This window comes from Musca autumnalis, unplaced genomic scaffold (assembly GCF_047663935.1).
Source record: "Musca autumnalis isolate F117 unplaced genomic scaffold, ASM4766393v1 scaffold_4, whole genome shotgun sequence".
Classification (NCBI taxonomy): domain Eukaryota; kingdom Metazoa; phylum Arthropoda; class Insecta; order Diptera; family Muscidae; genus Musca; species Musca autumnalis.
This window is the reverse complement of record NW_027411977.1, coordinates 232,724,026-232,737,205: the sequence shown is the minus strand read 5'-3', so window position 1 is coordinate 232,737,205 and position 13,180 is coordinate 232,724,026. Positions and strand designations below refer to the sequence as shown.

At 23.2% G+C, this 13,180-nt stretch overlaps 1 protein-coding gene across 13 annotated transcripts in view; it reads right to left on the bottom strand.

Moving 5' to 3' along the window:
- The window catches only part of LOC141403712 (uncharacterized), a 517,705-nt gene that overhangs the window by 40,248 nt on the left and 464,277 nt on the right, over positions 1–13,180 (bottom strand). For 5 of the 13 annotated variants that reach the window (XM_073986549.1, XM_073986550.1, XM_073986544.1 and 2 more), the window contains one exon: positions 5,727–6,602. The exons of 4 other annotated variants lie outside the window; for them this stretch is intronic. In XM_073986549.1, coding sequence (XP_073842650.1) covers positions 5,727–6,602 — 876 coding nt within the window. The remainder of the gene's footprint in view (positions 1–5,726; positions 6,603–13,180) is intronic. 4 more of the 13 variants (XM_073986554.1, XM_073986555.1, XM_073986547.1 and 1 more) reach the window with 1 other exon arrangement.

Genomic DNA, 13,180 nt, shown 5'->3' with positions numbered 1-13,180 from the left:
CGTTATTTCACTTGTTATTGTTATTGTAATGCAAATAAGTGCAAGTGTTTGCCTTTGGGTATTTTAGCATGTAACACAATTTCACCTCCTGTCCGCCTCTCATGTTCCCCACCGGTGCTTTTGCAAATGATGCAATTCATTGTCCATCTGCCGAGGCTATATGTTACAGCTGCTGCTACTTTAACAGAGAATTTGTTTTGCAGCTATACAAGAGAGTGAGTGAACACAAATGGCGTACTTGTAGCTGACGTCTCGTTAACCATTCAGCCATAGGCTTCCTCTTCTTTTATGATAAACCAATGAAGTCACTCAAGTGTATTAAGGAAAGTGTTCACTGATTCTTTAATGGCTTAGCCCTAGCGACCCAAAAATGTCCTTAGGTGCTTAATATACAATAAGTAGTTGTTGTTGTTGTAAGGTGACTATGGAGTGTGTGGATTTATTATGGAAAAATAGGTTACAAACTGGGTGAATTATGGCAATAACAATAAGGAAACATTTGAACTGAAACATTTTAGAGGTAAAATTGGTTAATAAGATAAACAAGTTTTGCGTAACCAATTTTTAAACCTTTTCTGGAAGAAAGGGTAATTCGATAGACCCTTTCAGGAAGAAAGGGTGCTTCGATAGACCCTTTCTGGGAAAATGGGTGCTTTGATAGACCTTTTCTGGGAAAAAGGGTGCTTCGATAGTCCCTTTCTGAAAGAAAGGGTGCTTCGATAGACCCTTTCTGGAAGAAAGTTGTTCGATAACAACTGTTTCTATAAAAAAGTTTTTCGCTAACAAGTTTTTCTATAAAAAAGATGTTCGGTAACAAAGTTTTCTATAAAAAAATTGTTCGATAACAACTTTTTTTATAAAAAAAGTTGTTCGATAACAACTTTTTCTATAAAAAAAAGTTGTTCGATAACAACTTTTTCTATAAAAAAATTTGTTCGATAACAACTTTTTTATAGAAAAAGTTGTTCGATAATAAAAAAGTTGTTCGATAACTAAATTATCAATAGAAAAGTTGTTCGATAACTACTTTTTTTTAAAGAAAAGTTGTTCGATAACAAATTTTTCTATGGAAAAGTTTTCCGATAACATTTTTTTCTATAGAAAAGTTGTTCGATTAAAACTTTTTCAATAGAAAAGTTTACTGATAACAAATTTTTCAATGCAAAAGGTGTTCGATAACAACATTTTCTACAGAAAAGTTGTTCGCTAACAACTTTTTCTATAGAATAGTTGTTCGATAACAAATTTTTCTATAAAAAAAAAGTTGTTCGATAACAACATCTTCCATAAAAAAAGTTGTTCGATAACAACTTTTGCCCTAGAAAAATGTTCGATAACATTTTTTTTTAGAAAAGTTGTTCGATAACAACATTTGCTATAGAAAAGTTGTTCGATAACAACTTTTTCCATACAAAATTTGTTTGATAAAAAATTTTTCCGTAAAAAAGTTGTTCGATAACAACTTTTTCCATTAAAAAGTTGTTCGATAATAACTTTTTCTATAAAAAAGTTGTTCGATAATAACTTTTTCCATGAAAAAGTTGTTCGATAACAACTTCTTCTATAAAAAAGTTGTTCGATAACAACTTTTTCTATAATAATTTTTTTCTATAGAAAATGTGTTCGATAACACCTTTTTCTATAGAAAAGTTGTTCGATAAAATCTTTTTCTATAGAAAAGTTGTTCGATAAAATCTTTTTCTATACAAAAGTAGTTCGATAACAACTTTTTCTATAAAAAATTGTTCGGTAACAACTTTTTTTAGAGAGTGGTTGTTCGATAAAAATATCAACTTTTTCTATAGAAAATTTGTTCGATAACAACTTTTTCTAAAAAAAAGTTGTTCGATAACAACTTTTTCTAGAGAATAGTTGTTCGATAACAACTTTATCTAGAGAAAAAATTGTGCGATAACAACATTTTCTATAGAAAAATTGTTCAATAACTACATTACTTATAGAAAAGTTGTTCGATAACTACATTGCCTATAGAAAAGTTGTTCGATAACAACATTTTCTATAACAAGAGTGTTTCGATAACTACATTATCTATAAAAAAGTTGTTCGATAACAACATTTTCTAAAGGAAAGTTGTTCGATAACAACTTTTTCTATAGAAAAATTGTTCGATAGCATCTTTTTCTAGATAAAAGTTCTTCGAAAACAACTTTTTCTATAGAAAATTTGTTCGATAACAACTTTTTCTATAAAAAAGTTGTTCAATAACAACTTTTCTATACCAAAATTGTTCGATAACAACTTTTCTATACAAAAGTTGTTCGATAACTATTTTTTATATAAAAAGTTGTTCGATAACAACTTTTTTTAAAGAAAAGTTGCCCGATAACAACTTTTTCTATAAAAAAGTTGTCCGATAACAACTTTTTCTATAAAAAAGTTTTTCGATAACAACTTTTTATATGAAAAAATTTTTCGATAACTACATTATCTATAGAAAAGTTGTTCGATGACAACTTTTTCTATGGAAAAGTTTTCCGATAACAGTTTTTTCTATAGAAAAGTTGTTCGATAACAAATTTTTTCTATAGATAAGTTGTTCGATAAAAATGTTTTCTATTAAAAACTTCTTCGATACAAATTTTTCTATAAAAAACTTCTTCGATAACAACTTTTTCTATAAAAAAAGTTGTTCGATAACAACTTTTTCTAAAGAAAAGCTGTTCGATATCAACTTTTTCTAAAGAAAAGTTGTTCGATATCAACTTTTTCTATAGAAAAGTTGTTTGATATCAACTTTTTCTATTGAAAAGTTTTTCGATAACAACTTTTTCTATAGAAAAGTTGTTCGATAACAACTTTTTCCATACAAAATTTGTTCGATAAAAAATTTTTCCGTAAAAAAGTTGTTCGATAACAACTCTTTCTATAAAAAAGTTGTTCGATAACAACTTTTTCCATAAAAAGTTGTTTGATAATAACTTTTTCCATAAAAAAGTTGTTCGATAATAACTTTTTCTATAAAAAAGTTGTTCGATAATAACTTTTTCCATGAAAAAGTTGTTCGATAACAACTTCTTCTATAAAAAAGTTGTTCGATAACAACTTTTTCTATAATAATTTTTTTATATAGAAAATGTGTCCGATAACACATTTTTCTATAGAAAAGTTGTTCGATAACATCTTTTTCTATAGAAAGGTTGTTCGACAACAACTTTTTCTATTGAAAAATTGTTCGATAACAACTTTTCCTATTGAAAAGTTGTTCGATAACAACTTTTTCTATGGAAAAGTTTTCCGATAACAGTTTTTTCTATTGAAAAGTTGTTCAATATCAACCTTCTCTATACAAAAGTAGTTCGATAACAACTTTTTCTATAAAAAATTGTTCGGTAACAACTTTTTTTTAGAGAGTGGTTGTTCGATAAAAAATTTTTCTATAAAAAAGTTGTACGATAACAACATTTCCATAAAAAAGTTGTTCGATAACAATTTTTCCATACAAAAGTTGTTCGATAACAACTTTATCTAGAGAAAAATTGTGCGATAACAACATTTTCTATAGAAAAATTGTTCAATAACTACATTACTTATAGAAAAGTTGTCTATATAAAAGTTGTTCGATAACAACATTGTTTCGATAACTACATTATCTATAGAAAAGTTGTTCGATAACAAAATTTTCTAAAGGAAAGTTGTTCGATAACAACTTTTTCTATAGAAAAATTGTTCGATGAAAACCATTTCTATAGAAAAGTTGTTCGATAGCATCTTTTTCTAGATAAAAGTTCTTCGAAAACAACATTTTCTATAGAAAATTTGTTCGATAACAACTTTTTCTATAAAAAAGTTGTTCGATAACAACTTTTCTATACAAAAGTTGTTCGATAACTATTTCTTATATAAAAAAGTTGTTCGATAACAACTTTTTCTATAAAAAAGTTGTCCTATAACAACTTTTTCTATAAAAAAGTTGTTCCATAACAACTTTTTCTTTAAAAAAATTGTTCGATAACAACTATTTTTATAAAAAACTTGTTCGATAACAACTTTTTATATGAAAAAATTGTTCGATAACTACATTATCTATAGAAAAGTTGTTCGATGACAACTTTTTCTATGGAAAAGTTTTCCGATAACAGTTTTTTCTATAGAAAAGTTGTTCGATAAAAATGTTTTCTATTAAAAACTTCTTCGATACAAACTTTTCTATAAAAAAAAGTTGTTCGATAACAACTTTTCTAAAGAAAAGCTGTTCGATATCAACTTTTTCTAAAGAAAAGTTGTTCGATATCAACTTTTTCTATAGAAAAGTTGTTTGATATCAACTTTTTCTATAGAAAAGTTGTTCGATAACAACTTTTTCTATAGAAAAGTTGTTCGATAACAACTTTTTCTATAAAAATAACTTTTTCTATAATAAAGTTGTTTGATAACAACTTCTTCTATGAAAAACTTCTTCGAATACAACTTTTGCTAAAGAAAAGTTCTTGATAACTTTTTCTATAAAAAAGTTGTTCGATAACAACGTTTTCTATAAAAAAGTTGTTCGATAACAACTTTTCGTTGGGAGTAGTTGTTCGATAACAACATTTTCCATAAAAAACTTGTTCGATTACAACTTTTGCTATAGAAAAGTTCTTCGATAAAAATATTTGCTATAAAAAAGTTGTTCGATAACAACTTTTTCTATAAAAAAAGTTGTTTGATAACAACTTTTTCTATAAAAAAGTTGTTCGATAACAATTTTTCCTATAGAAAAGTTGTTCGATATAAACCTTTTTCATAGAAAAGTTGTTCGATAACAACGTTTTTCGATAACAACCTTTTCCTTAGAAAAATTGTTCGATAGAAACATTTTCTATAGGAAATTATTTTGATAACAACTAGAGTAATTTTGTTCGATAACAATTTTTTCCGTACAAAAGTTGTTCGATAATCAATATTTTGGTCGATAAAAAATAGAATATTGTTTCAGAGTAACTTTTTCTTGTTTCAGAGTATCTTTTTCTATAATAAATTTGTTCGATGACAACTTTTCCAATAGACAAGCTGTTCAATAACAACATTTTCTTGAGAAAAGTTATTCGATAAAAACTTTTTCTACAGAAATGTTGATCGATAAAAGTTTTTTCTATAGAGATGTTGTACTATAATAACTTTTTCTAGAGAAAACTTGTTCGATAACAACTTTTTCTATGGAAAGGTTGTTCGATAATAACATTTCCGATTGAAAAATTGTTGGATTCTACAAAAAATGTGTTCGATAACAACGTTTTTTTATTAAAAGTAGTTCTAGAGTTTAATTTCATTTCAAATTTTTTACTTGTCAACAACGTGTAAATAAGGTGGCATAAAAATATTGCATACTTTGAGGCGTAACCAACTAACAAAAAACCAAACGAAAACATAACAACAAAGAATCACCAAATTAACACGAGCATTTAGATAATAAATTTTGTCACTTGAGGTGGGCAAAGAAGAAGGAGAAGAAGAAGGAAAGGTGGGTGAGTGGTTTTGAGATAATGCAAGAAATGCAAATTTTGTATAACAACAAAGATTAATTAAAGCGGAGAAATGACGAAAAAAGAAAGCAGAAAATAAGAAATGTTTAAATAAAGGCCAAAGTAAAGGCAAAGTATTAGCTTAACAATTGCAGATAGCCGAGGCAAAGCCTTCAAGTTCGAATGGTTAAAATTGTTTCGATTGTTGTTGTTATTTGTTTTTTGTTTTTCTTTTTTGTTTCAAAAGCATTTTAGAGCACTCACCTCACTGCGTGTGAGTATCGGTTTTTTACGTTGCAAAAACGAGGACTTCTTCTTGTGGCTTGCCAGTGTTGTGCTGGTGGTGCTGGTGGGTGTTAGGCCACCTCCGCCCCCGCCGTGAGAATATGGATATAAACTTGATGTCGATGATATGGAACCGGAGCCCATTTGGTCAGCGGCTCCCAGTGAGCCATAGGAAGTGATGATGGTGGCATTATTGTCTGCGGTCGGCGGTAAAGGCAATGCTAAAGGTTTGAGCGTATGCTGGGAACTGCTGGATGGTGACGATGATGAAATGGTGGTGGTGGCCACATTACTGGCGGACGATGCGACAACATCACTCTGAAATTTATTGGTATGATAATGATGATGAGAGGACATTTGTTGTTGTTGTAGGAGGTTACTGCTACTGCAGGGCGCACTGCCTATGTGGGATGAACAAATTCTACTGTGACAGCAGGCTGAGGTCGTGGTGGTGGTATTGCACGACGACAAGGTCGCCTCATAGTGGCCTTGATACGGGTGATGGTGATGGTGGAGGGGATGGTGATGGTGGTGTTGTTGAAGTGAGGTGGGTGAATTCAAGTTATTGGGTAATGATTTGGTGGTGTTGGGTGCAAGTGCAGATGGTTGGGGTGGTTGCTGCGGCGCCTGGGTATAAATGGTGGGTGTGCGCCTTGACGCCGCCAGACGTGTTGAGGAATACAATTTCGGATGTAACGATGATCGAACAGGTGATAGGGGTCGTTGTTGTTGTGGTTGCGGTTTAACATTACTGCCGCCACTTGGCGCATGATATTGGGGCAAAGGTGGTGACAGGGATGAGGGTGAGGACAGAGGATAAGCTGTGCTAAGCGTTGATGTAATGGAGGCTAATGTCTGCAGGTGAAATTAGTGTTTAGTGTTTGTGTTTTTGTGATGAAGGCCAAGGTACAGTAGAATTGTTAACAATTAAGGCGTGTTTGCGTGTGGGTGGGTGAGTGAGGTGGGTGTGTGTAAGAGTGAAGAATAAGAAGAACAAGAACATAGATTTCAAGATATACAAATGGAGACAAAAAATACAAAGGAAAGAGAAAAAGAAGATATTACAAGAAAAATATTACAATTAAGTATTACTTGAGGTAAACTTGAGTTTGACTTTGCTATTCAGTTTCTAAGGGAGGGGAATTTTGAACTACTACTACAACTGCTAGTGGATGAGGGCATGGGAAGTGAAAGAGTATGTGGCTGTATAAAATTTCAAAATCCGGGATAATAAAAGAAGGGGGTGAAAGCATTTTTACCAGATGTTTAAAGGTTGTGGTGCATATTTTTAGGGTCATTCAAAGTAATATTTTAAAATATATTTCTAGTGGTGCATACTTTTAGGGGAAACATACTATTTTAAGTGGAAATTATCAAAGGCATGCAATCAAAATTAAAAAAAAATGGGAATATAAAAAAATATAAAAAAATAAAAATAAATAAATAATTCCAAAAAATTCGAATGACTTATTTTTCAGAAAAAAACTATCAGAAGGAATTTTTATTGAAAGTTTGGACAGTCTTTTCTACATGGATTTTTTAAAAACTATTTCTTCAGGAGAACCTTCGATCCCATTTTACAGTCTAACAACAGAATTAAATTGCAGGTCATCGGAGCGTACAACTATTATCAGAAGCTCAAATCCTTCATGGTATTCTATCTATGAAAAACGTATTCAAGTTATTCCAACCCCTCCCCACTTGGGGGGTTGTCTTGAACAGAAAATTATACGTAAATTATTTAAAAAATATGTATTTTTTAGTAGATCTTAAAAACGAATATACATATGAATATATTTTTTAAATTTCATGATTTTGAAATTTTTGAAAAAAAATTTCAATTTTTTTTTTAAATATTGTTTTTCTTGACCTTAATATTTTTTTATTTTTAAGGTTTTGAAACGAATATTTAAAAAAAATCATGACTTTCATGATTTCAGATTTTTAAAAAATAATTTTTAATTTCAAATATTTTGAAAATAAAAATTTCAAATTTATAATTTTCAAGACTATAAAATTTTTTAAACTATGTTTTTTTTAATTTATCAAGACTTTATTTTTTTTTAAACTTTACAATATTTTCATAATTTGTTCAAGCATATTTTTTGAAAATTTGTAAAAATTGTTATTTTTTAATTTTCAAGACTTTAATTTTTTAGAGATATACATATTTTCAAGGGCATAAAATGGTGATTTTTTAAAGCAAAAAAAAAAAAATAAATAAATAAATAAAAAGAAAACAATGGTGGCGTTTTTTATTGGGCTAGCTTTGTTTTTGTTTTTTTTTTCGAAATAGTCTTCCCTGCCTTACCCCTTGGCGAACCATGCCAAATTTTCTCCACTAATAAATTAGTAGGTTTTAAATATTGAAACAATTAAGCCAGACTATTTTGAAAAACAAAATTAAACAAAAACTATTTTTCAAGTACGTGTATTTTTTAAAAAATGTCAAGCCGTAGTTAAAAATATATATTTTTCAACCACGTGGATTTTTTAAATATTTTTTTTTTTAATTTAAATCTTTTAATTTTTTTTAGAAGAATTTGATTTTTAATTATTTTTTGACAAATTTGATTTTTTTAATATACATATTTTCAAGAATTAGAATTTATAAAAAATCACTATTTTTTCAATTTTTTTTTTTTTGAGAATTTAAATTTGAGAATTTATTTTTGTTTTAAAAATAAATTTTTAATGTATTTGGATTTTTTAAAAAAATATTTTTTCAAGAATTTCAGTTTTTTACTGAATATTTTTTTTCATGAATTTGAATTTTTTACAAAATTTTTTTTCAATATTTTACATTTTTTACAAAATATTTTTTTTTCAAATTTCAAAATTGGAATTTAAAAAATTCATTAATTTAAATTTTTTACAAAATACTTGTCCAAGACTTTTTATTTATAAAATATCGAAAATCAATAGTTTGAATTTCTAAAAAATATTTTTTAAAGAATTTAATTTTTTTTCTTTTCAAACTTTAAATTTTTTTTCAACAATAACAACTAAAAAAAAAGATTTTTTAAGAATTTGAATTATTTTAAATATTTTTCAAGAATTTAATTTTTTTATAATAATTTCAATATAAAAAAAGATATTTTTCAAAAAATTAAAACATTTTTAAATAATATTGTATTTTAAGTTTTTCAAGAATTTGATTTTTTTAAAAAAGTTTATATTTCAACTAATATTTTTTAAAGCATGTGAATTTTTTAAAAAATATCTTTCTACAGAATTCGATTTTAAAAAAAATAGTTTTTCAAGAATTCGTAATTTGTAAAAATATTTGTCAACGAGGGGGACTTTTAAAAGATTTTATAGAATTTGTTTTTCAAAGAACAATTTGAATTAAAAAAAAAAACTATTTTTTTCAATTTTTTTTTGAGAATTTAAATTTTTAAAAAAAGAATTTGATTTTTTTAAATATGAATTTTTAAAGTATTTGAATTTTTTTTTTAAATTATTTTTTCAAGAATTTCAATTTTTTACTGAATATTTTTTTCAAGAATTGGAATTTTCTACAAAATTTGGTTTCAAGATAGTTTTTTAGAATTTGAATTTAAAAAATCATTGATTTTAATTTTTTACAAAATACTTTTTCCAAGACTTTTAATTTATAAAATAACGAAAATCAATACTCTGAATTTCTAAAAAAAATATTTTTTAAAAAATTTAAATTTTTTTCTTTTCGAAATTTAAAAAAAAACATTTTTTCAACAATTTTTTTAAATATTTTTCAAGAATTTGAATTTTTTACAATAATTTGAAATTAAAAAAAGATATTTTTCAAAAAATTTAAAAATTTTGAAATAATATTGTGTTTCAAGAATTTAAATTTTTTTTAATAATATAGTTTTTGATGAATTTGATTTTTTTAAAAAAAATTATATTTTAACTAATATTTTTTAAAGAATGTGAATTTTTTAAAAAATATTTTTCTACAGAATTCGAGTTTTTTTTTAATTGTTTTTCAGGAATTCGTAATTTGTAAAAATATTTGTCAAAGATGGGAACTTTTAAAAGATTTTATAGAATTGGTTTTTCAAAGAACAATTTGAATAAAAAAAACTATTTTTTTAATTTTTTTGAGAATTTAAATTTTTAAAAAAGAATTTGATTTATTAAAAACGATTAAAAAAAAAATTCCAGAATTTGAGTTTTTTACTGAATATTTTTCAAGAATTTGAATTTGTTACAAAATTTTGTTTAAAGATTTTAGGTTTTTAACAAAATAGTTTTTTTTTTTAAATTCTTAGAATTTAAAAAATTCATTAATTTTTATTATTAATTATTAATTAATTAGTTTTTTACAAAATACTTTTCCAAGACTTTTAATTTACAAAATAACGAAAATCAATAGTTTGAATTTCTTTTAAAAACATTTTTTAAAGAATTTAAATTTAAGATCTTTTCTTCCAAAAATTTAAAAAAACAATTTTTTCAATAATTAGAATTTAAAAAAAATATTTTTTAAGAATTTGCATTTTTTAAATATTTTTTCAAGAATTTGAATTTAAAAAAATATATATATTTCAAAAAATCTAAAAAAATTGAAAAATAATTTTTCAAAGACGTGGGTTTTTTTTTAAATTAAAATTATGTATCATCGTCATGGATTTTTTAAAGATTATTTTTCGAATTTTTTAATATACATATTTTTAAGAAAACTATTTTTTCAAACAATTTTTTGGAGAATTTAAATTTTTAATAAAGAATTTGATTTTTTTTAATTGAATTTTTTTTTCAATAATTTGAATTTTTTACTTAATAATGTTATTGAAAGAAAATTAATACTAAAAATGATCTTCGCCTAAAAAAAGCCAAAATTTTCAAACAATGTTTCAAGAATTTGAATTTTTTACAAAATTTTTTTTCAAGATTTAAAATTTTTTACGAAATAGTTTTTTAAGAATTTGAATATAAAAAATCATTAATTTGAATTTTTTACAAAATACTTTTCCAAGACTTTTAATTTACAAAATAACGAAAATCAATAATTTGAATTTCTTAAAAAATATTTTTTAAAGAATTTAAATTTAAAATGTTTTCGTTTCAAAAATTTAAAAAAAAAAACAATTTTTCAATAATTAGAATTTAGAAAAAAAATATTTTTTAAGAACTTGAATTTTTTAAATATTTTTTCAAAAATTTGTATTTAAGAAAAATATGTATTTCAAAGAATCTAAAAAAATTTAAAGATAATTTTTCAAAGACGTGGGTTTTTTTTAAATTAAAATTATTTATCATCGTCTTGGATTTTTTAAAGATTATTTTTCGAAGTTTTAGATTTTTTAAAGATTATTTTTCGAATTTCTTAATACACATATTTTCAAGAAAATAATTTTTTTCAAATTTATTTTTTTTGAGAATTTAAATTTTTAAAAAAGAATTTGATTTTTTAAATGAATTTTTAAAGTATTTGAATTTTTTTAATTTTTTTTCAATAATTTGATTTATGTACTAAATATTGTTATTAAAAGAAAATTAATACTAAAGATGATCTTCGCCTAAAATAAGGCAAAATTTTAAAATATTGTTTGAAGAATTTGAATTTTTTACAAAATTTAGTTTCAAGATTTTAGATTTTTTACAAAATAGTTTTTTTTCCAAATTCTTAGAATTTTAAAAAAATTCATTAATTTGAATTTTTTACAAAATACTTTTTCAAGACTTTTAATTTACAAAATAACGAAAATCAATGAATTTCTTAATTTTTTTTTAAAGAATTTAAATTTAAAATTTTTTCGTTTCAAAAATTTAAAAAAACAATTTTTTCAATAATTAGAATTTAAAAAAAAATATTTGTTAAGAATTTTAATTTTTTTAAATATTTTTTCAAGAATTTGAATTATTTACAAAAATTTGAATTAAAAAAAATATATTTCAAAGAATCTAAAAAATTTTAAATAATATAGTGCTTCAAGAATTTAAAATTTTTTAAATAATATAGATTTTCAAGATGTTTTTAAAAATTTTATTCTTTGACTAATAATTTTAAAAGAATGTTAATTTTTTAAAAAATATTTTTTTACAGAATTTGAATTTAAAAAAAGATAGTTTTTCAAGAATTTTTTAATATTTTTTAATATAGATATTTTCAAGAATTTTAATTTAATAAAATAATTTTTTTTTCAAATTTACATTTTTTGAGAATTAAAATTTTTGAAAAAAATGATTTTTTTTAAAAATAAATTTTTAAAGTATTTGAATTTTTTTAAAATAACTTTTTCAATAATTTGAATTTTTTACTAAATATTGTTATTAAAAAAAATAATACTAAAAATAGTCTTCGCCTAAAAAGGGCAACATTTTCAAATATTGTTTCAAGAATTTTAATTTTTTAAAATTTTTTTTTCAAAATTTTAGAATATTTTTACTAAATTGTTTTTTAAGAATCTGAATTTAAAAAAAATCATTAATTTGAAGTTTTTGAAAGACTTTTAATTTACAAAATAACGAAAATCGATAGTTTGAATATTTAAAAAAAAAAATTAACAAATTTTAATATAATTTTTTTTCTTTTTAAATTTAAATTTAAAAATTTTTTTTTTCAAAATTAGAATTTTAAAAAAAATATTTTTTAAGAATTTGAATTTTTCTTTAAATATTTTTTCAAGAATTTGAATTTTTTACAATAATTTGAATTTAAAAAAAATATTTCAAAGAATCTAACAAATTTTAAATAAATTTATATCATAGAGTTTTTATAAAAACTATTTTTTTACAGAATTTAAATTTAAAGAGAGATAGTTTTTCAAGAATTTTTTAATATTTTTTTATATAGATATTTTCAAGAATATGAATTTAATAAAATAATGTTTTTCAATTTTATTTTTTTTTTTGAGAATTTAAATTTTTTTATGAATTTTTAAAGTATTTGAATTTTTTAAAAACTATTTTTATTATTTTTTACTTGGCCTAAAAAACGCAAAATGTTCAAATATTGTTTCAAGAATTTGAATTTTTTACAAAATTTTGTTTCAAGATTTTAGATTTTTACAAAATAGTTTTTTTTAAGAATTTGAATTTTAAAAAATTCATTAATTTGAATTTTTTACAAAATACTTTTCCAAGACTTTTAATTTACAAAATAACGAAAATCAATAGTTTGAATTTCTTAAAAAATATTTTTTAAAAAAATTAAATTTAAAATTTTTTCGTTTCAAAAATTTAGAAAAAAATTTTCAACAATTAGAATTTAAAAAAAAAAAAAATTTAAGAATTTGAATTATTTTAAATATTTTTCAAGAATTTGATTTTTTTACAATTACTTAAATTTAAAAAAAGATATTTTCAAATAATTCAAAAATTTTTAAATAATATTGTGTTTCAAGAATTGAAAAATTTTTAAATAATATAGTTTTTCAAGAATTTGATTTTTTTTAAAAAAATTTTATATTTTAACTAATATTTTTTAAATAATGTGAATTTTT